Source organism: Aotus nancymaae, unplaced genomic scaffold (genome assembly GCF_030222135.1).
Source record: "Aotus nancymaae isolate 86718 unplaced genomic scaffold, 86718_ANA_hifiasm-v0.15.2.pri h1tg000029l, whole genome shotgun sequence".
Lineage (NCBI taxonomy): Eukaryota > Metazoa > Chordata > Mammalia > Primates > Aotidae > Aotus > Aotus nancymaae.
In genome coordinates, this window is record NW_026988442.1 from 22298668 (window position 1) to 22324656 (window position 25989).

At 43.3% G+C, this 25989-nt stretch overlaps 1 protein-coding gene and 1 long non-coding RNA gene across 13 annotated transcripts in view; one reads left to right on the top strand and one right to left on the bottom strand.

Annotated features, from left to right (window-relative positions):
* The window catches only part of PTPRT (protein tyrosine phosphatase receptor type T), an 832297-nt gene that overhangs the window by 604290 nt on the left and 202018 nt on the right, over positions 1-25989 (bottom strand). For all 12 annotated transcript variants that reach the window (XM_064382448.1, XM_064382446.1, XM_064382451.1 and 9 more), the window contains exon 6: positions 10570-10863. In XM_064382448.1, the coding sequence (XP_064238518.1) occupies positions 10570-10863 (294 nt within the window). The remainder of the gene's footprint in view (positions 1-10569; positions 10864-25989) is intronic.
* On the top strand, positions 18131-21178 carry LOC105727418 (uncharacterized). The gene is made up of 4 exons (XR_001109769.2): positions 18131-18487; positions 18601-18713; positions 18800-18962; positions 19823-21178. It is a non-coding gene; the product is annotated as an uncharacterized LOC105727418 (long non-coding RNA).

The window sequence follows — 25989 nt, forward strand, 5'->3', positions numbered from 1 at the left end:
ATTTCTAGCTTACTAAGAATTCTGATCAGTAATGAAGGCTGATTTTTTTTCAAATTACTTTTTAGCCTCTCTCAAGAGGGTCAGATGTTTTTTATTATTTGGCCTACTGATATGAGGTATTACACAAATAGTTTTGCTAATATTCAACATTTTTCATCAGAGCATTCTTGGAAAACACCCAAAGGGCCATGGTGCATTATGTTTTGATAATGATTCTGGGTTTCAGGAGATTGAGCTTTATAGCTGTACAGTTAAGGGTTCAATTCTCAGCTGGGCCATAGAAGCAAGTGTGTGGTCTTGGGCAAGTCACTTACCTTCCAGACAGTGAGTGGAGGAATTATACCTACCTCACAAGGTTGCTGCAGGAATTACGAGTAACATACTCAAAACAAGTTGAATACTATAGACCTTGCCTATAGTAGATACTCAAATTGGCAGCCATTGTTTTCATCAATATCTTCATATATTTTCTTTACATTGTCATCTCAAGTGTGTCACAGCTATAAGAGTGATTGAACTCTAATTTTAATATATTTGGGATGCTATTTTTTAAAAAGCCAGAGAGCTTGATAAACAAACACTGTTACCTTTTATTATCTTCAACGCCTCTCTCTGACTCACTTTTCCTTCAAATCTCCACCCTCAAATTTAGAAGAAATTGAGGAATTACTTGTTGACTTACTATAGACTTAGTCACTTCCTGCCTGCAGAGTTCAATTAACAAAAGCAAGATCTGGTAGAAAGAAAAGTGACTTTATTCCAGAGCTAGCTGGAGGGAAGTAGTGCAAGGCTCCTGACTTAGGGTAACACTTTGCTTCTGGGCAGAAAGCTGGGGCTTTAAAAGGGAGACTTGGAGGGAAGGGCATGCAGGGGAGGGGATGAGGAAGTGCAGGGTCTATGTGACTTTGCAGATTTCTTATCTATCCGGAGGTCTCGCTAGTACCATCATGGGCAGAGTGAGGTTGTAAATGGAGGCAATCTCCTGCTGGGGGAGAATTCTGGACGTGCCTGGTTTGCTTCAAGGTTCAGTCTCTGGAACTTTTAAGTAAACACATAGTTAGACAGGCTTGATGTGTTAGAAGTGTCTGGTGGAGAGAAGGTAAAGATTATAAATTCGCTCCTAAAGAGGTAAGTAGGAGGTGGGGGAAAATAAAAAGTGTTTTTAAAAAATCATTCATTTCTTTCCCTTTTAAAAATGGGTTGCTCCGTTACACTATTACACTTCATCGTCCAGGAGGCCCTAGCTCCCTAAGGGGCATGGAGTGGCCAAAAAATCTAAAAGTGCAACTGGATATCTAATAAGGCATCTCTCATTGCTTTGGAATTTTATCTACGACTACAAAACCAATAAGCATACAAAATAAATACTGCCACCTTCTACAGAGAAGAGCTGAGGGACTTCCAGCTATTTCTTCCAGAGAACACTAAGAGGTTCCCAAGTGGACCCTCACTCTTCCCTCCCAGCACCACAGTCAGCTCATGCAATAATGAGACGTCATGGGTTAGGGGAAGAGAGTCTCCGAGATTACGAATTGTAGGTTTAAAGAGAGAGAGCTTTATGTTTTCCTCATCTGTTTCTTAAGCCAAGGGAGAGGGACTCCAAAGTAACCAACAGTAGACACTGTGTGACAGGGGGAGGGGAGGGAGGGCCTGCAAGAAGGGGAGATGAACATCTTATGCCCTTGCAGGTGCTTGTCCATCTGCAGATAATTTTTATGGAGTCTCAATCATGAGGCTCCATAACTGAGTATGACATCAGAGCAGGTTTTCTCCCTTCTTCAGCTTCCATCTCTCTTCTGTGGTCCTACACCCCAGGGGAAGAAGAGAGTGCAGCCGCAGCAAAGCAAGTGGGAAGACGGTGACTCCAGAACTGCCAGAACCTTCCTCCACTTCTTTCTGAGGAAGTGCTGGCCAGAATCCATCTTCTGCAACTGCCTTCAATCTAGGCTCACCTGCACTGCACCAGCAACTGTGTCCCACTGAGCATGGTGTGGCATGCATGGAAGTCCCCTCCTTCCCTAGTTCTTCATGGTCTTGAAAATATCTCCACTGGTCTTTAGAATCCATTGACTCTACGGCTTTGATTCTGGACGGGACAGTGATTCAATTTTCATTTCTATTAACTACCCTTTTCATGTTCCCCCAAGATTTATGGATCATCTCACCAGAATTACAGCAGAGCAGAGATGGAGGTTAGACATCTGTGTTTGTACTTCCCTCCTGCCCATAAGGATATCCCATTCTACTTCTAATTCAGAACCCTAAGAGTTAGACCAAGTTATATTCCTCCCATTTTATAGATGGTGCAGCCAAGGCACAGAGAAATGAAAAAAAAAAAACTCACAAGGCTAGTTATGTGACACTATTCTATTTTCTAGACCTTCAATTACCTCTTTTTATCATTCTCTGCCTCTACTCTGTCCTAGAACTGCATGCTTCCCTGAAAGACCCTCGCCTGTGGGACCCACTGGCTTCTCAGAGAACAGAGAGACCACCTGAGGCTGCTTATTGCAGACAGTGAGGACTCACTTCCAACCCCTTTTTACTCTGGGCTTGAAAGGCTTCATTCTTACAAGCCTTGACCTCCTCAAAGAGAGAAGGATCTGCACAACATGGTTCTCCCTCTTACTTGAGACTAGAGACAATTACAAAAAGGACAATTCCCATCCCCCTTACCCCATGCCCTGTCATGAAGTACCATCACAGCTACACATCGAAGACTCCGTGACAGGCAAACAGAAACATATGTCCTGTCTTCCCAGCATTGATCAGAGCTTGATGCTAAACCACTACTGTCTAAGAAAGTACAGAGAGTAGCAACTAGAAAAATCCTTCTTAAAACAGGGTCCATCATGCCATAGTGAAGGAAATTAGGTTCTGACATCCTTTTCCCAGGCCTGAGATTTATTTCTAAATAACGTTTATTAAAGGGCCCCTATGTTCCCAGTTCTCTGCAAGGCATATAACTTATCTCACTGAAGCCTTCCAACAAAATGGTGCATTATAATATCCCTTAGATGGAAGAAAATAAATTGAGTCACAGAGAGATGATGTAACACATCCCGATCACCCAGCCAGCAAGTGCCCAGCTTGAAATAAAAACCAGATTATTTTTGGCTCTAAAGCCCATATCCTTTTCATTCAATTCTAATGACTACTCTCACTTCATTGAGCCCAGCAATTTGAATTTATCTTTTTTATCCCCCTGGAGAAAAGAGAGAGGTAGACACATATCACTGCAAGTAGAAATCCATAAATATGTAAATAAAATAGAACGTGCAATCAACCCTCAGGTGGAGGGAATAGAATGAGAGCCCTCCAAATCAGCAGCATATGAGGTGTCTCTGGCTGTACAAAGCCACTTTTCACTTGGAGAGCTGGGACTCCGCAAGACCACAATGAAGTGGGTTCCCACGCAAGGTGCCTTTGATTTACGGAAGTACGCAGACACGGGGGCGGGGGACGGGGCATGGGCGATTACGTGATTGGATTGCTGACTCGCGTTTCTGTAACTATAATCGGAGTGGTCTGGGGTCTGCCTCAAGCAAAGTTTGGGGGAATGAAAGTAAGCAATTTCTGGGGATTAAGTGAGACAACTGTGAGTGGCTGAAGACCTGTTTTTGAGATGAGGAAGAATATGTCTCCTGAGGGCAAAACTTACAAGTGGGTGTTTCAAGGAGGCATATTTGAAGGTGACGATGAGGAAGAGCTTCTTCTATCTAATGCTAGATGATAGTCTCAAGATACCAACAAGCTGGTGCCCAAGCCATTGAAAGTGGTGCCTGCAGGAGAGGTAGAGGGCCAAGGTAGACCCTGTGGTGTCCGTATCTCTTGTCATCTCACCTGCTTTCTCCAGTTGCTGACTTCAGCATCCACTGCCCTTGGTTCTCACTGTGGACTCCAGATAGTTAATGCTAGCAGCCTGCCTACTGCCCCTACTCTTTTGAACCTAATGGATACTCTGTGTATAATCCATCCAGAGTTGTATGATAACTAAGCTAACACCGGTAGAGGACAATAGTAACCACCCACGATCTCTAGCAGTGAAATGATCTGCTATGGAAGAGTGTAAACTTCCCATCAGAGGCAGCATTCAAGGTGAGGCTGGGTCAGCAACACACAGCTCTTCTAGGAACCAACTCCTATCACTGGATGTCGGCTCTTGGGCATGTGCTGGAGGAAAGCACACAGCACTCTAGACAAGAAAGTCTCTGAGAGCCCAGACTACAGCGTAAACTCTGCAATGGGATTTCCCAGGAGATGATGAACAACAAAAGAATATGGTCCATCTTCGAGATGCCAATTAGTTCTGAGAAGTGGACAAGTCGGAGTTCCTATTTTGATGTTATTTTTCATAATCATAGCATCCATAACAATAGCAGCAACCAATAACAGTTTGGTTCACTACAGGCAGCTAAAGAACATTTTGAGTTTTCGATGCGCTTTGATATACATGATGGCATTTGCTCTCAGGCCTATACCTCATGCAAGATGGTAAATGATTAAACCAAGGAAAAGAAACAACATAATAAATAAAAATATAAGAAATGGGGCATCTCAAAAGAACAGCATGAAGACAGAGAATTAAGTTGCTTTCATCAGTACTGAGACATCCCTTTGATCCTAAAGCCCAGGTGAAATCAGGTAGTCCTCATGGAAGAAGAAGTTATCTGCTGATCTCTCCCGAGCTCCAGATTTATATATTCCCATCATCTGCTATGCATCTTCACCTCCAATACAACATATCCAACATATCCAGACCTGAGGTCATACCCTTTTGCGTTTTTCAGCTCAGAATATTGTTCCACCACTGTGATAGTTAATGTTGAGTGTCAACTTGATCGGATTGAAGGATACAAAGCATTGTTCCTGGGTGTGTCTGTGAGGGTGTTGCCAAAGAAGATCAACATTTGCGTCAGTGGATGAGGAATGGCAGGCCCACCCTCAATCTGGGTGAACACAATCTGATCAGCTGCCAGCATGGGCAGAATAAAAGCAGGCAGAATGTGGAAAGACTAGACTGGCTTAGTCTACTGGTCTACATCTTCCTCCCACGCTGGATGCTTCCTGTCCTCAAACATCGGACTCCAAGTTCTTCAGCTTTGGGACTCAGACTGGCTTCCCTTCCCTCAGCTTGTAGACAGCCTATTGTGGGACCTCACCTTGGGATCGTGTGAGTCAATACTCCTTAATAAACTTCCCTTTATATATACATCTATCCTATTAGTTCTGTCCCTACAGAGAACCCTGACTAATACAACCACTCATCCCTCAGTCATCTAAACCAGAAGAATGGCAGTATCACCTTTGATTCCCTTCTCCCAACTCCATATTCCGTGATTCCTATCTGATCGTAAGTCCAGGTTCTGGTTTAACTGGCTGGGAATCTTGCTCTGAACTCCAGCCTACTGGGCTCCGAGGCTGCGCTACAGCCAAACTCTTGACAATCTCCTCCTTAAGGGTTAAGGAGGCATCCTTTGGTTTAAGGGAAGTATACCCTTCCCTTAGTACCCCAGAGTTTTCTTAATCAGTGACCTCTCAGAACTGGCAGAGCCAGAATGAATCTCCACCTGCCTTTGCTGAATTGTCTCTCCAGTATCTTCCTGTGCTACACCCAAGCTTGTAGCTTACTACTGCCAAGTCTGCCTGCTACTAGTATGTCCTTACTAAGCCAACCTCTGCCACCAGTGCCTAGCACAGAATTTGGCACAAAGAAAAGACTCAGTAAATGTTTGACAGAAAGGAGCGAAACTTTGTGTAGCAGTTATTCATTCTCAGCTGATCTCCATAGTCACCAACCTCCCTACTGTCCAAAGCCACCCTCAAGAGGACACTTGTGAGCAGAGGAGGTCCCCAGGGCTGAAGACTCCATCAAGTCCTGTGGTGAAGAGTTTCTTCAGCCAAGAGATCTAGCATTTAACTTATTGGTGATTTTGGTCCAAAGATTCTGAGTCTCAGTTTTCCTCCCATCTACTTCTCAGAGATGCTGCGAAGATCAAGCTATGGAATGAGCATCCTTCTAAAGGGCCATGTTGGTTTGTCACTATATATAAGTTAGACTTAAATTTGTGTATGAAACAGCATCACTCAGCAGGTTCCTTACAGCAGATTTCTAGGCTCACCCCCAGAATTTCTGATTCATTCAGTCGGGGTATAGGGTCTGAGAATTTGCATTTCTAACAAGTTGCCAGGGGAATACTTCTCTTAAGCCATTTGGGTTATAATAATGGAATGCCATAGACTGGGTAACTTATAAACAACAGAAATTTACTTTTGACAATTCTAGGGGATGGAAAGTCCAACATCAAGGTGTGAGCAGATTAGGTGTCTAGTGAGGGCCCATTTCCTGGGTCCTCACGTGGCACAAGACATGAAGGAGCTCTCTGGAGCCTCTTTTAAAAGGGCATTGATCTCATTCATCAGTGTTCTGCCCTGATGACATCATCACCACCCAAATGCCCCACCTCCTAATATCATCACTTCAAGGGTTAGAATTTCAACATATGAATTTTAAAGGAATGCAAGTATTCAGTCTACAGCAATACTGATGCTGCTGGTCCAGGGACCACACTTTGAGAACCACTGCCCTAGATGATTCTAAGACCATTTCTCTTTCCATGCTGCCCCTGTTTTTCCTCCATGAAGCACGCTATTTCAATGCTTTCCTTTATGTTTTATCTTTTTTGCTGTTTTGTTGAAATCTGAACCCAGCCTATAAATTCCTCTGGGCAGAAATTATACCTTCCACATTCCACGTGCTCTCTCTTTCTGTTGTGTAAAATAATGAGTACATTTCCAGTGTGGTTAATAATAGAATAGGAAAAGGAGGAAAATCTCAGACTACCAACACCAACAAACAACACCTACAAATAGTTATCAGCCCTGGAATTCTCTTAAAAATTAATTACGAGGCAAAAAACATTCCACCATCAGTAGCAATGCAGGAGGGAAGACTGTCTTCTTGATGACACATTTTGTAAAATGTGGGTTATTCAAGATTTTAGCTGTAACTTAAACACCAACGTTTTTTAAAAATAAAATACCACAATTGCATTTCAACTCATAATTTTTATATTGATAGCCAGACTATTGTGTTTTCAACATGTAAAATCCATTACACAGTCATGGCAACAGTTTGCAATAGATTGTAAATTTTTATTGAGATGATCATCTTGTGATTGAATTTCAAAATATATTATATGATCATCAGCAAATAAGTCCACGGGGGCTGCTAAAGTACTTTGAATATCATTTATAAAGATCAAAAACCCTGGAAACTCCTACATTTGCCCTGTGGAAAGAGAGAAGTCTCATCAGCAGGATCAAATCAATTATTTTTATGGATGAATATTGCATTGCAAAGCTGAGATAAGGTATTACCCAGTTTAATAACATATCATTATGTCCTTTGAAAGTAGTAAGTTTCATAATCAGGTTTCAGTGAGGAATTTTACCAAAGGCCTGTTTTGAAAATAATCAAGAAAATGGCATCTCTGTTCATCATAGTGGTTCAATAACCTTACAAGGAATATTTCCAAGCGACGAAAATACCTGGGTAACATACTACCACAATACACCATTGATATACTTAAGAATGGTTACAGCCAATCCACTATAATTCTTGTTTTGAAAACGCAAATGTGTTCCAACACAATTAATACATGAAAGAGCAACCTGAGCATAACACGAACATTGCATTTGCTTACATGTGATTTTTAGTGAAGAAGAAATCTGCACCTAGCAGCACTGAGCCACCTAGAAATACACGAAACACACACAGTTCCAACTCCTGCCTGCCCCCTCAGCTCACTGCCTGTGTTCTGAGCTACAACTAGTAGTACAATCTTACCCCAATTTCAAACAGCTTTCCTTCCACCACTTCACTGTCACTCACAGGCTGCAACCTCCCTGATGCCCACTTCCACAGCAAACTTCAGGTCTTTTTCAAGGTAACACACCATCTGTGTTGTGTATCCCTTATTCAAAATGCTTGAGACCAGAAGTGTTTCAGATATCGGATTTTCCTGAATTTCAGAATATTTGCCTATGACCTAACAAGGTATCTCAGGGATGAGACTCAAGTCCAAACACAAAATTCATTTATGTTTTATATATATTTTGGGCAATCTTATATAATATTTTAAATAATTTTGGGCATGAACCAAGTGTGTGTACACTAAACCATCAAAAGCAAAGATGTAACTATCTTAGCCACTTGTGTGGACGATTCTGTGATTGTCTGTCATCACTGTAATTCCTGACTCTGAATGTATATGCAATATACATGATAAGCAATCATCTTCTTATGCTTATTCACACGTAAGTGCTTAACAGTGAAAAAGAATAAATGATATATCATTAATACTGTGAAAAATTAACGTGTTCAGGTTAACTGAGCAGCACAGTAGCCTCAGCAGACACCTGGATCAGCTGTTGAACATCAGCAGCAAACATCCTGGCCCTCAGTCCTCTCCCTGTGATGATGTGCTTTGATAAAGGATTCCTATACACTGCATTTTAGTTTTTTGGTGAAAACAAACATCAGAAGAAGTTGAGGAACCAGGAAGTGGATCCTCTACGGATAAAGAGGCATTCTGCTGGATGGCTTTTTTAAATGTTTCCTCCAGAGTCATCCGCCTTATTAACAACGATTCTTGTCTTAGACGTCTCTGATTTTTTAAATTGACACGGTTTCCTGTCGTCCTGTGAATGCATAGTGCTCCAGTCTTTCAATAAGCCCATCACCCATGTTTGCCGTGTCATCTACAGGCACTTTTCCCGCAGTGTTAACAATGTCAACTTCATTTGTGATACTGTGTTGGCACTGAGTAAGTTTCAGATTTTGGTGCATTTTGGATTTCTGATGTTCAGATTAGGAATGCCCTACCTGGATGAATGCATTTCTCAGCCATTTCACATGCATAAAATTGTGCCACCAGTTTTACTAGATTCCCGTCTTTTTTTATGTGTCCCTAGTGAAGTATGAATATGGCTCCCTAGCTCCATTTTCTCCATAATCCCCGTGGTTATTTCATAACTTGACAAAGTGTGGTGATTCTTAGGGACCTGTATGTCAGGTTATGGCAGAGCTGAATGCACTTTCCTTTGTTTGTTCCATGGTTTCTGTACTGATGGATCCTTCCCCCCATCCCAGAAGCCTCAGTGACTCTTTTTGTCTTCTGAAGTCCATGCTGCCTGCTTCCCTGAACCATGCCTGCCTCCACTAGAACATCCCCAGCTGTATATAAGATGCTCTCTCTCTTACTGCTCTCTTTCTCTCTTTATTCATCATAATGTGGCCAAAAATCAAAGAGTCATAAAATCTAAGTGTAATTCCTAACTGTGCCACTGGCCATTCTATGACTTTGGACAAAAAGTTTAAAAGTATTGAGTCTCTATTCCTTTGTGTATTTAAGAAATGCAAGTACTTACAACAAAAGGTTACTTAGAGTGAAAAAAATATATAACACAAATAAGGTAATTTGTAGCAAACAAACAGCAAGTTCTTTTAATTTCTTGAGTTGCATCCAGAGCCAGAACATCTCCGAGATACAGTGAGACACACATTGTTAGCCAATAGCCCCAATAAGAAATGCAGTAGGCGCCAGGAGGCCTGGGATACAGTTGCATCCACAGAATCGCTCCTCTTAGACACAATCTCAGCCAGCAAACTCTTACATGGCATCCAGGAATATCAGAGAGACAGGTGTAGTCAGTACCCCATAGAGATAGAATGGAATCCAGAGGACCCTCAGAGGCATAGTCCCCACCCAGACTCTTAGGTAGGGATAGGAGCCTCCAGGGGATACAGAGGCAGGAAGCTCTTAGGGACTAAGGCAGTTCCAGAAACAATTCAGAGACACTGTCAGAGCCAGGAGCATTTAAGACATGGTTGGCAACAGGAGCCCCTCAGAGACAATAGTAGAACCATCAAGAACCAATACAGGAAACCATGGAGAAAATTGTCAAAACCAAAGGTCATAGGCCCAGCTTAGGGAGTCTCAGGAACAATGTTAGAATTAGAAACACATTAGAGATACAACCAAAATCAGAAGCCCCCAAGCACATATCTAAATGAAGCCTTCAGGGGGCTCGGTCAGAGCCAGAAGCCCTCAGAGACACAACCAGAGCCAGGAGCCCTCAGAGAAACAGAGCCAGGAACCCTCAGAGAAACAGGGCTAAGGGTTCCCAGAGACACAAAACCAAGAGACCTCAGAGACATTATTAACATTAGAAAGCCTCAGACATATAAATGGCACCAGGAGTTCTGGAAGACGCAGAGCCACTGTGTCTCATCAGAAACACTATTAGAACCAGGAACCTCTATGACCCAGCTAAAGTCAAGAGGTCCTCAGAATCATAGTTAGAGATAGAAAGCCTCCAGAGATGCAACCACAGCCAGAAGGTCCTCTAAAAAAGACCAAAACCTTGATTCTTTTCATCCACAATAAGAAACACATTCACATTCAAAGAAATTTAGGAATTAACTGTCACAGGAAAACGAGAGGAAAGCCAGTCTTGGCAACAGCACAGCCTCTCATAATGGAGCCTGGACAAAAAAAATCTTACCTGCACACTTGGTCCTGGTGGTGAGGGGGGGCCCTGGCGGTCCCGTACCCCCTTCGCCTGGTCGTGTGAGGAGCACTCGGATCTCATACTCCACGTCGGGGTCCAGATGCCACAGCTTATAGTTGGGAGAGTCGACTATGTGGGTCTCGGCCCAGGTGCCCGTGGTGGTGCGATATTCCACTTCCTTCAGGATGATGGGGCCATCCCCGATGATGGAGTTGGCATTTGGCTTGATCCACAGGTATGTGGCCCCCACAGCCAGCAGCTCTGGAGGAGCAATGGGCGTGGGAGGCTCTGTAAGACAAGCAATCAACAAAGGACGTCAGACTCAAATGATTTACAGAGCAGACTCCAAGCACCTAAGGACAAGGGACAGGATTCTAGACGTAGCCACAGAAAACAGTTAGAAAACCCTTTTGATTTTATTATTTAATTTTTTTGAGATGGAGTCTTGCTCTGTCATTCAGGCTGGAGTGCAGTGGCACCATCTTGGCTCTCCAACCTCCGCCTCCTGGGTTCAAGCAATTCTCAAGCCTCCACCTCTCCCAAGAAGTTGGGATTACAGGAACCTGCCACCACATCTGGCTAATTTTTGTACTTTTAGTAGAGACAAGGTTTCACCATGTTGGCCAAGCTGGTCTTGAACTCCTGACCTCAGGTGATCTGCATGCCTCAGCCTCCCAAAGTGCTGGGATTACAGGCATAAGCCTGAAAACCCTTTTGAAATTCCATTCATGCCCTACTTTAAGCGTTTTCATGTATGTACCTGAGTCCGTGTTTCTTCAGTAACTGTATTCAACACCTACCTTATCTCCTTCATTTAAAGAAACAAAGAAAGAAGCCATGTGAGGAAATGGTTTTCCCAGAACACAACAAAGCTGCGAGGTGCATACTCTGCTTTCTAGACTCAAAGGAAAATCTGCTTTTGCTGAAATGAAGTTTGGCTCAAAACCCAGGGGAGCCCGAGGTCTATAAACATTTCTTACAGAGAACACATAGATTGTTAGTTGAAGTTCTTTCCGAAGGGTGATCTGAGCCTAAGTAGAAAAAGAATGATGCCACAGCAAGAATTCAGCTTCTGCCTCAACCCAGCAGGTTTCTTCTAGCAGAGTGTCATGGGCCACAGTGGACCCAGTAGGAATGAGCCATGCTGGGTTATCTTGCATCTGCTCTGTGCTGCCACCCGTCTTCCACTGAGTTCCACGCAGTCAGCTAAACAGACCAGAGGTTCAGCAGGCTTGTATTGGGGCCTCTTCCTTGCAATCACTAGCCCATGGCAAAGCTACCAAAGTTAAAACTTCTTGTACTTCTTCTGTACTTTAAAATCTCACACATATTATTTCATGTAATTCTTGGGATAACATTATCACCTTCACTTTAATGGAGAAAACAAAAACAAAACGAAACTGAGAACCTAGGAAATCAGGTCACCTAACCAAGGTCATGGAGAAGGTGGCACTGGATGAAGCTTATGTCTGGACTTCCTGGACCAACCTGCACCAAGGAAGGCTGTCTGCCTCTTAATACTCATTTTTTAAAAAAATCACACTGAATATATTTGTTATTTTTATTTGTAGTAAAAGTGGCAGAACAATAAAGAAAATGTAAGAAAGAGAAAATATGAGAAGAAATGGAAGAAAATGGAGAAAGATGGAAGAAATAGAAACTATCTCTACCACCCAACATAGCCATTTTTAGTCCTCCAAGTTCCATTTCAATGTTTATTTACGTACTGACATATTTTTTGTGTGGTTCTAACACACAGACCCAATGTAGATTAATTTTTTTCCTTCACTTATATTGTAAGGATTTGTTTTTCATACACTGCTCGAGCTTTGTCATCACTGTCTTTAATATTTACAGAACAATCCATCAGGTTACCACACTAACTATTCTCTAATTGCTGGACACATGAGCTGTTACATGTTTTGCTATGGTAAATAATGCTGCAATGAACATCTTTGTGCGAATGACTTCAGTCTGTCTTATCTCATGTTTTCTTAGGACCAACTGCCAGGAATGGGATTATCTGGCAAAGGGTATGAATGAGAGGAAATGAAGAATAGAACAAGAACAGGAGAAAGGGGAAGCATGGGGGAGGCAAAAGAGGGTGGTATACAATGTGCATTTGTTTCAGAACATGTTACTTATAGAAGCCTCCGGGTTGTTCACATGGATAGAAGGCAGGTATACATTTTAGTTTGGAACTCAGGTAAGGGCTTTGAGATAGAGACTCACTCAGCGTTTTCCTTCTAATTAATTACCTAGAAGGAAAGATTCTCTAGAAACAGAATAATTGCTATGAAACAGAGGTGGACAATATTTTCTCAGTGTGACACGAAGCAAATCTTAAGGGACAACTTCAGATTGCCTCTATTATAGCCTGCCATTTGGTCAGAGAAGGAAATTAAGCAGATTAGTCAAGCTAGATGCTTTTCTTTACAAAGCCATGGAGGTTATTACTCAAGACCTTGTTATCTCAAAGGTGTTTGCAAATTGATTTTTGGATAATTTGTTCCAGGTAGAGAAGTTAGGTTGGCAGGCAGATAATTTCTGAGCTCACCCTTTGTGCATGTTAAATATATGGACCCTTTGATTGCCATTATCAACTCTCCAGAGCTCCCATCAGTCTCCAATGAAGCCCCAGGGGTGATATTTTGTAGCTCTGTGATGACTCTGCCCAATTCCTTAATATAATTATTCACAGACTAGACCGCTACAGAATTAAGAACAGCAGACTTCAATAATTCGGGTGCTGAGTGAGTGGCCCCATTTAGTTCTTTTCCATCGACTTTTCACCATGGTATTCTGCTCTCCTATTTCAGAGAGTAGTATTCAATTGCTGACCACCAGAAAGAAAATAAAGTATTAATCTTTCCAAATGGTTAGCTTCTTTTCATGTATTTCTAATGGCATGTGTGAGTATGGTAACAAACATCCCCTTGAGGATATAAATGTCCCTCTCTTAAATGACTTGTGACTTCACACATTTGTGTGCAGATTAGCCATGTGGTTATCTCTCCCTCCATTCCCTCAAGAATAGACCATGTAAGTTTATCACAGTGTTTCCTCTATATGGCACCAAGGAAGCCATCAGATTATTGTTTGCTTTATTCTTTCTGTTTTTAGTGATCCACTGATTTATAATTGGCATTGTTTAGAAGGCACATGTACTGGTGGTTCAGAGAGAGAAGCAAAAATATAGCACAGAATGAATTTTTTGGTAAGCAGCACATCATTTTTAAAATACATGGAAAAACCATATTTATTCATATCAGTTCTCTATCTCCAAGGTGAACTCTTCAACAAGACAGTATAGGAAATGTACAGGGCCATCCAGCACAATGGCAAGAGTCATCAGGAAGGAAAAGGAAACCCTGGTGTATCCCATGTGCCAGACAGAGAACTGAGTGCATTAAATGTAATGCAGCCAAGTAACTCAGGGATAACAAAGTGCATAATAAAGTCACAATGAGGGTTGCAGAGGCAGCTTTGAAGTCTGTAAAGGAACCTAATCTCATTGAGAGTTTAGGGAAGCTCTTGCAGAGAGAGCTTAGCGGGGTATTGTGCTGCGACCACTCAGGTTGAGTCTATGAACAAAGAAAAATTCCTGGCAGTTCCCTAGTTCTGAATTGCTTGGGCCAGACAGATAAACAATGAAAATGATGTGTCCTGGACACTCGTTCATTCACTCACTCGGTAAACATCGAGTCTCTGCTGCTTGTCACACACTGTCCTAGGCACAGACACAGTCTTGGCTGCATGGAGTTCACCTTCTGGCCTTCACTCAGGATTGAGACAAAGGAGTCAGGAGAGAAGAAAGCAGACCCAGAAGTGGCTGAGGAGGAAGGCATCAGAGAATGGACAGGCCCTGGGAGCCAGACCTAGGTAGGAGCTTATAGATCCATAGAGGGATGCACATATACACAGTGGAATATGGCTCAGTGAGAAGAAATGAACAAGTTGCAGATACACACAACAACATGAGTAAATATCAAAAAAATTCATCCAGAAGTAAAATAAAGAAGAATGCATGAACTTATGTGAAAAGTTCAAGGAAAAGCAAAACTGCTCCATGGTGATAAAAGACAGAAGCATAGTTACCTAGGTGGCAGGTGCTGACTGGGACAGACCCCGAGGAAATTTTCCCTAATGTTAGAATGTTAGAATGTTCCCTATATATTGATTTGGGTAATTAAATAATAGAAATCAGAACAGTGTTAGCATAAGAGAGATGACTGCCTGGAAGAAGGCATAAGAAAAATTGGGGAGGCTATGACCATTTCTGTATCTTGACTAGGGTTATATAAGACTCATTAAACTGTGAACTTAAAACACAGCTATTTCTAAGTATGTAAGTGATACCTTAAAAGTTAAAAAAAAATCACAAAAATATGGGTATGTGACTCAGCAGGTGGAGAGAATGCCACTAATTACTTGAAACTGAATCCCAGAAAATTGGGAGAAAATGAGCCCTTACTCCCATACCATTCCCTCCAGCCCACCCTATCAGCACCATCAGATGCTTGAATTCCTAAAAGTTTTCCTAACAAGGTGTTGTTCAGTTTCTCATCCACACACCAGATTCTTCTCCATGAGCCTTTTCACATCTAACACAACCAACACCTTACCAGACTCCACACCATCAGCTGTGCAAAGCCAGGAGTAAGTGTTTCACATCTGAGGACACCCTCTGCTCACAAAGTTTGCAACCAAATTAAGGAGGAGGAAGTCTTGCCTTCAGGGAGCTGAGGCCTGAGCTCGGAGATGACTTCGGTGCCTTTCAGCCAGGCATCAAAGTGCTGCAAGGACAAGGGCGCCAGGAGCCATCCATGAGGCCTGGGCAGCAGCGGCCCGGAGCTTCTAAGGCTCTCCTTCAGCATGTAGATGGTGAGGTGACCCCTTCATGTAATTTTGCCTTATCCTCAGGCAGCAATCTCCAGAACAATTCTGTCTTTCTTTTCCCTGCTGTGAGCACTTGTAACAGTTTGACTCCCCAGAAATTCCTACAGAGAGCAAAAGTGTTTCAGATAGCTGGAGATGGAGCTGTGCGCATGTATTGTCTGCTCCAGACAGAAATCAAACATTTTGAGAAAAACCAAATGTTACTAAGATGTGAAGTGAGCCTCTTTATAGTTAAGGTGAGTATAACCTGGGCTCCAACACTTTCTTCCATACGCCGCACCCTACCTGATCACCATTTTAATTGCATTTCTATTCACTGACCCTCCAGGTCTGTGGGAATGCCCCCAGTCACCCGACCCTACCCACCAACACCCATACCTTCACACACAGACAGAAACGCTGTTGTACCGTTCTCACTTCCAGACTTGTCTGTGTCATTTTTCCCAACTAGAATAGCTTTCCTTTTCTTTTCTTTTTTTTTTTTTTCCGAGATAGAGTCTCGCCCTGTCACCCAGGATGGAGTGCAGTGGCGCAATCTCAGCTCACTGCAACCTCCACCTCTTGGGTTCAAATGATTCTCTTGCCTCAGCCTCCTGAGTAGATGGAATTACAGATACCTGTCACCACATCTAGCTAATTTTTTTATTTTTGGTAGAGATGGAGTTTCTCTATGTTTGCCAGGCTAGTTTTGAACTCCTGATCTCAGGTGATTCCACCTGCCTCGGCCTTCCAATATGCTGGGATTACGGGTGTGAGCCACTGTGCTCAGCCTTTGTTTACTTTTAACTAAACCATGCCTATTTTTCTTTTCAAATCTGCTTCATGACTACTTAGTTTTGTGTAGCACAGGGCTAGCCACAGAGTAGATGTTCAATGCTGATTAGACTCTCTACGTGCAACACTGTTATCATAAAATGACGGACTGAGGATCAAAAAGGACTACCTTGGGGCCAGGCTGTAAGCTTTCCTTTGCCTTAGCTTACCAGTCAGGTGTGTGACTCTACTCAATCTTCATGATCCTCAAACTTATTTTACCTTGACAATGAAAGATCCAAGTCATTCCAAGTCATAAAGTCCCTAAATCCTCTACCAAGGGCCACAGGGATTCTATGTGTACTCACTGACTATCCTAACAGTGAGCTGTCAGCAGTAGCTAGCCTTTTCATTCCTCCCTGGCTTGGGCTCAGGGTCCTTGGACACAACCTAAGTAGATAGAGCATCATATCCACCAGTAGGTGCCAACCAGAATTAGTCTTTGTTGACCAAGCACAGTGACTTATACCTATAATCCCAGCACTTTGGGAGGCCAAGGTGGGCAAATCACTTGAGGTCAGGAATTTGAGAATAGCCTGGCCAACACGGTGAAATCTTGTCTCTACTAAAAATATAAAAATTAGTCAGGCAGGGTGGTAGGCATCTGTAATCCCAGCTACTCAGGAGGCTGAGGCAAGATAATTGCTTGAACCCGGGAGGAGGAGGTTGCAGTGAGCCAGGATTGCACCACTGTACTCCAGTCTGGGTGACAGAGCGAGACTCTGTCTCAAAAAAAAAAAAAAAAAAAGTCTTTAAGCCCTAACCAAACATACAGCCAATGGTCAATAAATATCTGATGTCTTATTTAAATGGGTAGAAAAAATATTTGATATGTTTTCCCAAAATAAGAGGTTGAGGGTGGCAACAAAGCGATGAAAAAGAACAAGAAGTAGGATGTTGTAGAGAACAGTGAATGCACCTCTAAGCAAAGGATTGGAAGTATTTAGGGAGAAGACATCAAACAACTGATAGAAAGCAACAGTCAAAGACATATGTAAAGAAAACTTCTCTGAAATACCCACCGGCCTGAGTTTGCAGAGCGCAGCGGGTTCCAGGCAAAATCAATGATGACACTCAAGCTTAAGCACATACCGGCAATAGATTTGAAATACAAAACTAAAGAAAAATTCCCATAAGCCTTCAAAAATAACAGATATCCATCAAAACAAACTAAAAAGACTAAAAACTCTGGTTTCAGACTTTATCATTACAATTTCAAACACTGGGATGTGATAAGGAAGATGATGATGATGAGCATAATCACAAATAACATCATGGGGCAGCTCCCATGTACTGCACACTTTCAGACACCTGTGACTGCTCTTAGTGCGCTACTGTATTGATTCATTTGGTCCTCACAGCAGTTTTATGGATGGGTAGATACCCATCCAAAGTCAAGCAATTAGTCATTCAAAAATCCAGGACTGAGGCCAAGGCAGCCTGCCTGGGGTCTGCACTCCTAACTGTTATAATAAAGATAATGGTGTAACACACACACGGGATCTTAAGGGGGGTGTTTCCAGTCCCAAGAGTTTTACAGCAGGTTAGTTGTGGTGCATTTTCAAAGCCAACAGAAAAATGTCCTCAGTTTCTGAAGAACGCAGAAAAGAAAATGCTGTGTACATGCCTTCCCTTAGAGAAAAACTGCTTGAAGATACACCTAGTCCACCTTGTGATGACTCAAAATCATGGCCTCTAGCATGGGGAAATTGTGACGTAAGAAGGATCGGTCCTACGAGATGGTTAGCTACCACAAGACCCTCCTTTCTCAGATGTGAGTCTAGCAGAGGAGTATGACCTTGGGCCAGCCTGAACTGGACACACAGCCCAATCTGTAAGAAGAGGCAGAATGTCATGCCTTTCATCCACACACTATCTAGTGAATGCTTAAAAACAAGCAGCTTCATTATGAATGGTTATCTCTAGCTTTGGCCATCATCCTGAAAAGGGACATCATAAATTCCTAGGAAAAAGTTTCTCTCTCAGTTTGCTGAACTAAATTCAGCAAACAAACAAATCTCATCTACCTAAGCTTAAAACATCTAGATTTTTCAATACACAAAAATGTTGACATTTTTCTTAGGGTTGTGAGAACACACGAACTATTTTTTTCTTTATTCTGTTTCTTCTTCTTTTTTTTATATAAATGCCTAATAAACCTGCATCAGTCGCTTGTTATAAATACAAGCATTTGAAACAGGTAAAGTTTTTATATATTTCAAGCTTTTCCCTCTTGGTGTGACCTCCCTTGCAGTTCCATGCTTCCAATCACTAGGAGTGTTTAGCAGTCAATTTCCCCTCCTAGCTGCCCAGGTACCAGGAGTCAAGAACCACAACTACATCCATTTGCCCAGCAAGTTTCTCACCCAGAGCTCACTATCAGGAGACAGCCTGGCTACCTCTGGGACTTCTCAAAGACCTCCACTGTGAGTTGACACTAGACTTTCAAATAATCCTCTAATCATTGCAACCACACAGTACTTTACCTGTTTCCTCATTTTTCTCGCTTTAGTGACACCACAAAGCAGACAGCACTACTCCCATTTTACAGATGAGGACACCAAGGTTACCTAGAAAGCAGCTGTGTCAATATTGGCTGCTCTGTGGGTACAGGCAGTGCACCACCCCCAAGCCCAAGTGTCACCACTCCCAGGAGCAGCCCTTACCCAAACGGGGTGGAAGTTTGCGGATAAACAGCCAGATTTCCTTGATTTTCTTAACCCTTGGTGGGACAATGAGGTGGTTTTATTCAGTCTTTTTGATGGCCCTTGGTGGAACTGAGCACCAGATATCCTCTAGAGCTACCAGCATAGTGCACTCTTTTTTTCTATCTTTTCTTTTTTTTGAGACAGAGTCTCACTCTGTTGCCCAGGCAGGAGTGCAGTGACACGATCTCGGCTCACTGCAGCCTCTGTCTTCCAGGTTTGAGCAATTCTCCTGCTTCAGCCTCCTGAGTAGCTGGAATTACAGGTGCATACCACCACACCTGGCTAATTTTTTTTTTTTTTTGTATTTTTAGTAGAGATGGGGTTTCACCACATTAGCCAGATGGTTTCAATGTCCTGACCTTGTGATCTGCCCGCCTTGGCCTCCCAAAGTGCTAGGATTACAGGGGTGAGCCACCGTGCCCAGCCCACAGTGTACTCTTTAAAGGGCTTGCTTTCTTTTCTGTCTCCCTTCCTCTCCTATTTGCCAGTGTTCCCTTCAACTTAGATAAACTATTTGCAAATCCATGCTTAAGGATCTGTTCTGGGGGAAATCCAGTCTAAGATACTATGAAAACCAGGTAAAGTTACTTAACCTCTCTATGTCTCAAATGCCTCATCTGTAAAATGGGGATATAGTAACATCTTCCTCATGGGAGTGCCATAAAGATGATATAAATTACTACAGTCGATACTTTAGAACAGTTCCTACACGTAACAAGTAAACTGTCTCAGCTACTATTATTGTCCTCCCAACCAGCCACCGAGGAGCCATTTAGCAATCAGTAAGAACCTTAACTGATATTCTCATTTTGTGCCCCCCCACAGAGGACACAAAGATGCCATCAAACGCACTCCCCTTCCTGTGTCAGGACAAAGAGAGTCCACAGTAATGTCAGTGTGTACTCCTGCCAAAACTCCCAACAGCAAATAAATTTAAGAGCTCAGCCTCAGTCTACTTAACACCATCATGATGAAACCAGTGAAGTCATTTAGAAATGCATAATTCAATAACGACCGAGCACCAAAGTTTTATGATCTGCAACACTCTGTCTGCCCTGGTTCCCGTTTATCCCCCAGTGCCTCCTCATTTTCAGATTACTCTTTGCTGGGCCACTTCCCAAAATTAAGAGCACAGTAATCATTCTAGAAGAGCCTTTCTTTCCTCGCCTGCTAATCAGGAGCCCTGAGAAAGCATGAATCAAGAGTCTGTCACCTCCAAAGAGGGGGCTAGGAGAACCTGAATTATAAAGCTTTGGAATCAAAGACCATGCTTCTGGGGCACCTTGTTCCAAGGCAGCATGGAGTCACAAATGGGCACCCCCTACTCCCCGCTCCCACCTCTGCCAGGCAGCCCTGCTCTGAAGAATATGGTGAAAGGAACTCCTGCCTTATCCAGTTTGGATCTTTGAATTCCAGAGACAACAAAGTCTGTACACCTACAGGATGGTGAGAGCTGTTATTATTACTATTATGTGACCAGGACAAATAACATTCTCATAGTGTCAACTGTGTGCTTGGCTCTGTTTTGGGATTTCCACACAAACTCGTCTATTCCTCATATCACACCAGAAACTAAGTACTGTTCTAGTACGCATCTACAGACAAGGACACTAAAGGACTGTGCGAGTACTCGGCTCTGGTCTTTCCACTTCAAGTCCACCCTGCTGCAGTCAGCTCTGTAACTCTGGAGCTGGGACCTTGCTATCTACACCTCCAGACTACCTGGCCAGCTGTCTTTGGCCTAGTCCTAGTGATGGGAGACTTCAGATGGAGACTGGGAAGCTGGAAGAAGGAAGAAGATGCTCTCTTTCTGTTTCAGGGTCCTTTTAGCATCACGCCAACAACAGGGACTGCTCTGCTCCAGGCTTTAATCTCTTCTGGTCTTCACAGGACTCATAGCACAGCATCTTTCTGAAGGAACTAACAGAACCTAGGCCATGCCCCGTACAGCTGCAGTACAATCTGTGGGGTCCCCTTCCTCAGAGGTCTCAGAATCAGCCCTGCTGGGCTCCTCCTACAGACCTCTAGGTACCATAACCCCTCCTATTCCATTTTGTTACCCCAGCCCCAGGTGTGGTCACCACTTCCTGCCATTTTTGGCTACCTTAGCATCCCATTTTTGCTCTGATGGCCTTTCATAATTGTGTAATGGATTCCCTTCAACAAAAAAACTGTTTGAAATACCTGGTATGATTTAGGGTTTCCCTCGTGGACCCTGATTGATAACAGTAGATATTATAATTATCTTCATTTTTCACGTGAGGAAACTAAGGTATAAATTGGCCAAGGTCATGTGGCCAGTAGTGAGTGTGCTGGGATACTCAGGCTGTCTTGCTGTAGATGTCATGATTTTTTTTTTTTTTTTTTTGAGACAGAGTCTCACTGTATTGCCCAGGCTAGAGTACAATGGCATGATCTCGGCTCACTGCAACCTCCACCTCCCAGGTTCAAGCAATGCTCCTGCTTCAGCCTCCTGCATAGCTGGGACTACAGGCGCATACCACCACACCCAGCTAATTTTTGTATTTTTAGTAGAGATTGTGTTTCACCATGTTGGCCAAGATGGTTTCGATCTCTTGGCCTTGTGATCCAGCTGCCTCAGACTCCCAAAGTGCTGGGATTACAGGCCACCATTGCCTGGCCGAGGCCATTTTAACTCACACACTGAGCTGATGCCCCACTGTTCTCAGCACCCTGGTCAGCGACACAGTGAGGCAGGTAGATGAAGGCCTGGGGGATACCATCTTTTGCCTAACAAACAAGTAATGAGGGCTGACTCTGCTATGTTTTGAGGATGTGGAGTCAAAGCAAATAACTGTCTCTACCCTGGAGGAGACTAAGAGACTAGGGAAGGATGCAGAAACCAATGAGCTACAAAAGAAAGTGATAAAGGGTGGGAAGTGGCAGGCCCAAAGTCCTGTGGACTCATAAAGGTGTGTGGTATTGACACAGACAGGAGACAGGGAAATACTGGGTAGGAGAGGTCAGTTCCCCAGGAAAGGCCTCACCCTCAAACCTGAAGACCCATTGACCTACGTGAGGACAGGCGTTTCTGTTTTTGCACCCAAAAAGTTGCCTTTTGACCCACCACACCTCCAATCCTGCCCCCATATAAACCCAAGACCTTAGTGGGCACACACACAAGTGGCTGAACGTGGGAACCAGCAGACCAGTAACAACAGAACAACATGGTAGAGAAAAACGAGAGACAAAGAAGGATGTCTGGACACCAAGGGGAGTTCAGCTGGGGACAGTCAGAGAAGAGTCTGGCCACTGGGTGGCCCAGCTTCAGGGGAAGACCACCTTCCCACTCCATCCTCCCCTTCTGGCTTCCCATCCATCTCACTGAGAGCCCCCTCCACCACTCAATACAACCTTGCATTCATCCTTCGAGCCCGCATGTGATCTGGTTCTTCTGGTACAGTGGGCAAAAACTCAGGATACAGAAGGCTGTCACAGTGGCCCTCTGCCCTCACGATAAGGCAGAGGGTCTATTGAGCTGATTAACACAAGCTGTCTGCAGAGGGCAAAGCTGAAAGAACACACTGTAACACACACCTACTTGGGCTTCAGGAGTCACAGACACCCACCCCTAGACACTGTCGTGGAGCCGGAGCCCAAAAGCGCTCCCCACAGCCTCTGCATCTGCCTGTCTGCATGCTCCCCCAGGGGACAGAGCAGCAAGAAAACTGAAAAAGCGAGCCACACCCCAGTTGCATGTCCTGTGAGGGAGACAAAGAAAATCTCTATTTCAGTATCATACACAGAATCGTGGCCCCAAAAGATGCTCAAGTCCTAATCCCCAAAACTTATATAGACTCTGAAGCTGTCATCAAGTTAAGACCTTGAGTAGAGAGAGTATCCTGGAAATGTAGATGGGCCTGAGGTGACGACAAGTGCCTTTATAAGTGAAGAAGGAAGGTGGGAGAGTCAGAGAGAGCGACTGAAAGATGCCATGTTCTGGCTGTGAAGGTGGAGAAAGGGACCACTAGGCAGGGAAAGCTGTTCACATCTAGAATCTACAAAAGGCAAGGGAAGGGACTCTCCCCTAGAGTCAAAAGAACACAGCCCTGCTGACCCATTTTAGACTTACGACCTCCAATGCTGTAAGATCATAAATTTGTGTTGTCTTAGACCACTGAGTTTGTGGTAATTAGTTACAGCAGCAATCAAAAACTAATACAAGGGGGATATCCAAATTAGATGGAGGAGGTTAGGGAAAGCTTCCTAGAGCAATCAAATCATGACTTGGGTCTTCAATGAATAGGAGAGTCTAACAGGCACAAGGGTGGGTTTATTCACAAAGACAAGACTGAGTCATGCAGGGATGGTACATCCTGTTGAAACACAGGTGATGGGGAGCAGGGGTGGGGGTGCAGCACAAAGGCATCAGAGAGGTCCCCAGGGACCAGATCAGGAATGGGCTTCATCCTGAGGCTGTGTAAGCAGTGGCACAAGTTTTTTAGGGACAACTCCTCAGAGTGCAGGGTGAAAAATGGGTCTAAGGGACAGAAACAGACAGCGGGTCCCATAAGGAAGTTGTGTCAATGGCAATGAGGGAAGAAATGATAGAGGTATAACTCATGTAATGGCCATGGGGCTGGAGAGGCAGAGGCAGAGGAACAAGGCAGAGGGTTGGGAGACTGAAAGGACAGGACTTGGTCATGGACTGAATGTAAAGAGCAAGGGATTATGGACCAGTACAAGGCTAGTGTTCCATACGCTGGGTGAGTGTCCCCTTGACCTCCACAATGCCTGCCCAGCCCATATAAGGGGAAGTCTACCTCAATTTCCCTACCCAGTACCCCAGGGCTCTATGCTAGCTTCTCGAAACTATGCCCAATAGACTTCATTCTTTTGCATTTTCATATTCACTTTCACTTACAAAGGGAAGGGAGGTGTACTGGAGAGTAAAAGATCACTGGGTCAGACAGAGGTTGTGAGGCAACCTCTATTACTTAGTGATGTGACATTGAGCAACGGATATAATTCCCTTGTGGCTCAGTTTCTTCCCATGTAAAATCAGGGTCATGGATCATATCTCACTGGGTCCTTGTGAAGATCAAGTGTTAAGTGTCTGAAAAATGGCAGGCCCTATATAAATGTGAGTTATTCCTTTCTTCCCATGACTATTAGCCTTGGACCCCTGCACCGGTCTTTCTCCCCGTTCCACAACCTTCTCCTGTAATGGGCCATTCAGCCCAGTGCCTCTAGCCTCCTAAGATGCCCACTCTGAGCATCTGAGCACTCAGGGCATCTTGGGCTCATGTATCACATGTATCACATATGATAAAATCAATGTCAGCTTTCTGCATGTGGAAACCACTAATCTCCCACCAGAACAGGTGACTCACTTTCAGCAAGCACTGGAGGAAAAACACAGTAGCTGCCACAACAGAACAAATATGACAAGAAGACAGAGTAGAGAGAAAGGGGGTGGTAGGGAGCAAGACAAGAAACATGCAATGCAGGACAACCTGAGTCCAGGCAGCTTTGTCAGTTGCTACGCTACCAGCCACAGCAAGAAAGGCTTACGCAGAGGGTGTCTGTGGCTTTAGAGATATTGTTATTTTGCAAATTCCTCTCCTTGGCCTATCCCTGTGTGCAAAGGGGAGATGCATAATTAGTCTCTAAGCTGCTGAAAGGGCTAGAAATGACTAGAAGTATCGACTGCTCTGAAGTGTCAGGAAGGGGTGTCCAGATGGATTAAAAGGCTTATCCATAGAGCCTACTCGGTTTGTGGGAAGAGTTTAAGAGATGACTGCCCCCCCTTATGTAAAGGAATTGAAAAATTAGCCTCTTCTAAATCCCCCCTCATTCCCCTAAGGCTGCCTCTGCCCCTGCCATCTCTCTCCTGAAGACAGACTTAGTACAGCCTAACTCACTGCTCCTTGGGAAAGAACTTCACAACAACAAAATCCTGCAACATCCCATAGGCCACCGTCCCTGTCTCCAGAAGCCATGATTCTGACTAAGCCAGATGGACACTGGGCTCCAAGAACAGAATTAACGGCTTCATGCTGGTGTCCACCACAGGCCACTGCCTCTAGGTGCTTCTGTGGAGGAAGAGAACATGAGGAAACAGGAAGGAAAAGGTAAATGTATAGTTTATGACATTGCAGGCATTGTTCTAGATATTTCTAACATCTTATTCATGTATTTCTCAAGCCCAGGCACAGAGAACTCAATGACAGACACAGTGACTCCCAACGGACCAGAGAAAGCAAGAGTCTTTAGCTAGAACACCTTCTAAGAAGGTAATCGTACTTGAAGATATTGGCTAAGTTTGAATTTTTGCACACACAAAAAGTTTCAATGAAATACCACCTTTACACAAATTCTTGAAGAGACTACCAAGAGAAGAATTACTTCTAAACTTATTTTACAAGCCCAGAAAACTTGCATTCCAAGACTTCACAAAGATATCACAAGAAACTTTTAGGTCGATCTCCCTCATAAACATGTAAACTAAAATCCTACATATTATATTACCAACCAAATCCTGTGACATATAAAATGAATAACAGATTATAACCATATTGGGTTTATTCTAGGACTACAAGATTGGTTTAACATTAGAATATCAATCAGCATAACTCATCATATTAACAAACTGGAAGACAAAAATCATATAATTGCCTCAAGAGATGCTGAGGAAGAACTTGATGGAAATCAATAGCCATTCATGATAAAACTCTAGCAAACTGGAAACAGAAGGAAAGTCCTATAATCTGATAAAAGGTATCTAAATCATTACTTTAACATCATACAATCAATGGTAAAATTCCACACATTTTTCCATGATTTCCCCAATTCTATTGGAAGTTTTAGCCAATGCAATGAGGAAAGATAAAGAAATAAAAGATAGAAAGATTGGAAAGGCAGTAATAAAGCTTTCATTATTCACAGACCACATAATCGTGTGTGTAGAAAATTCTTTAAAAATCTCAAATTATGATGAAAATTAACAGGTTAATTTAGAAAAGTTCCATAA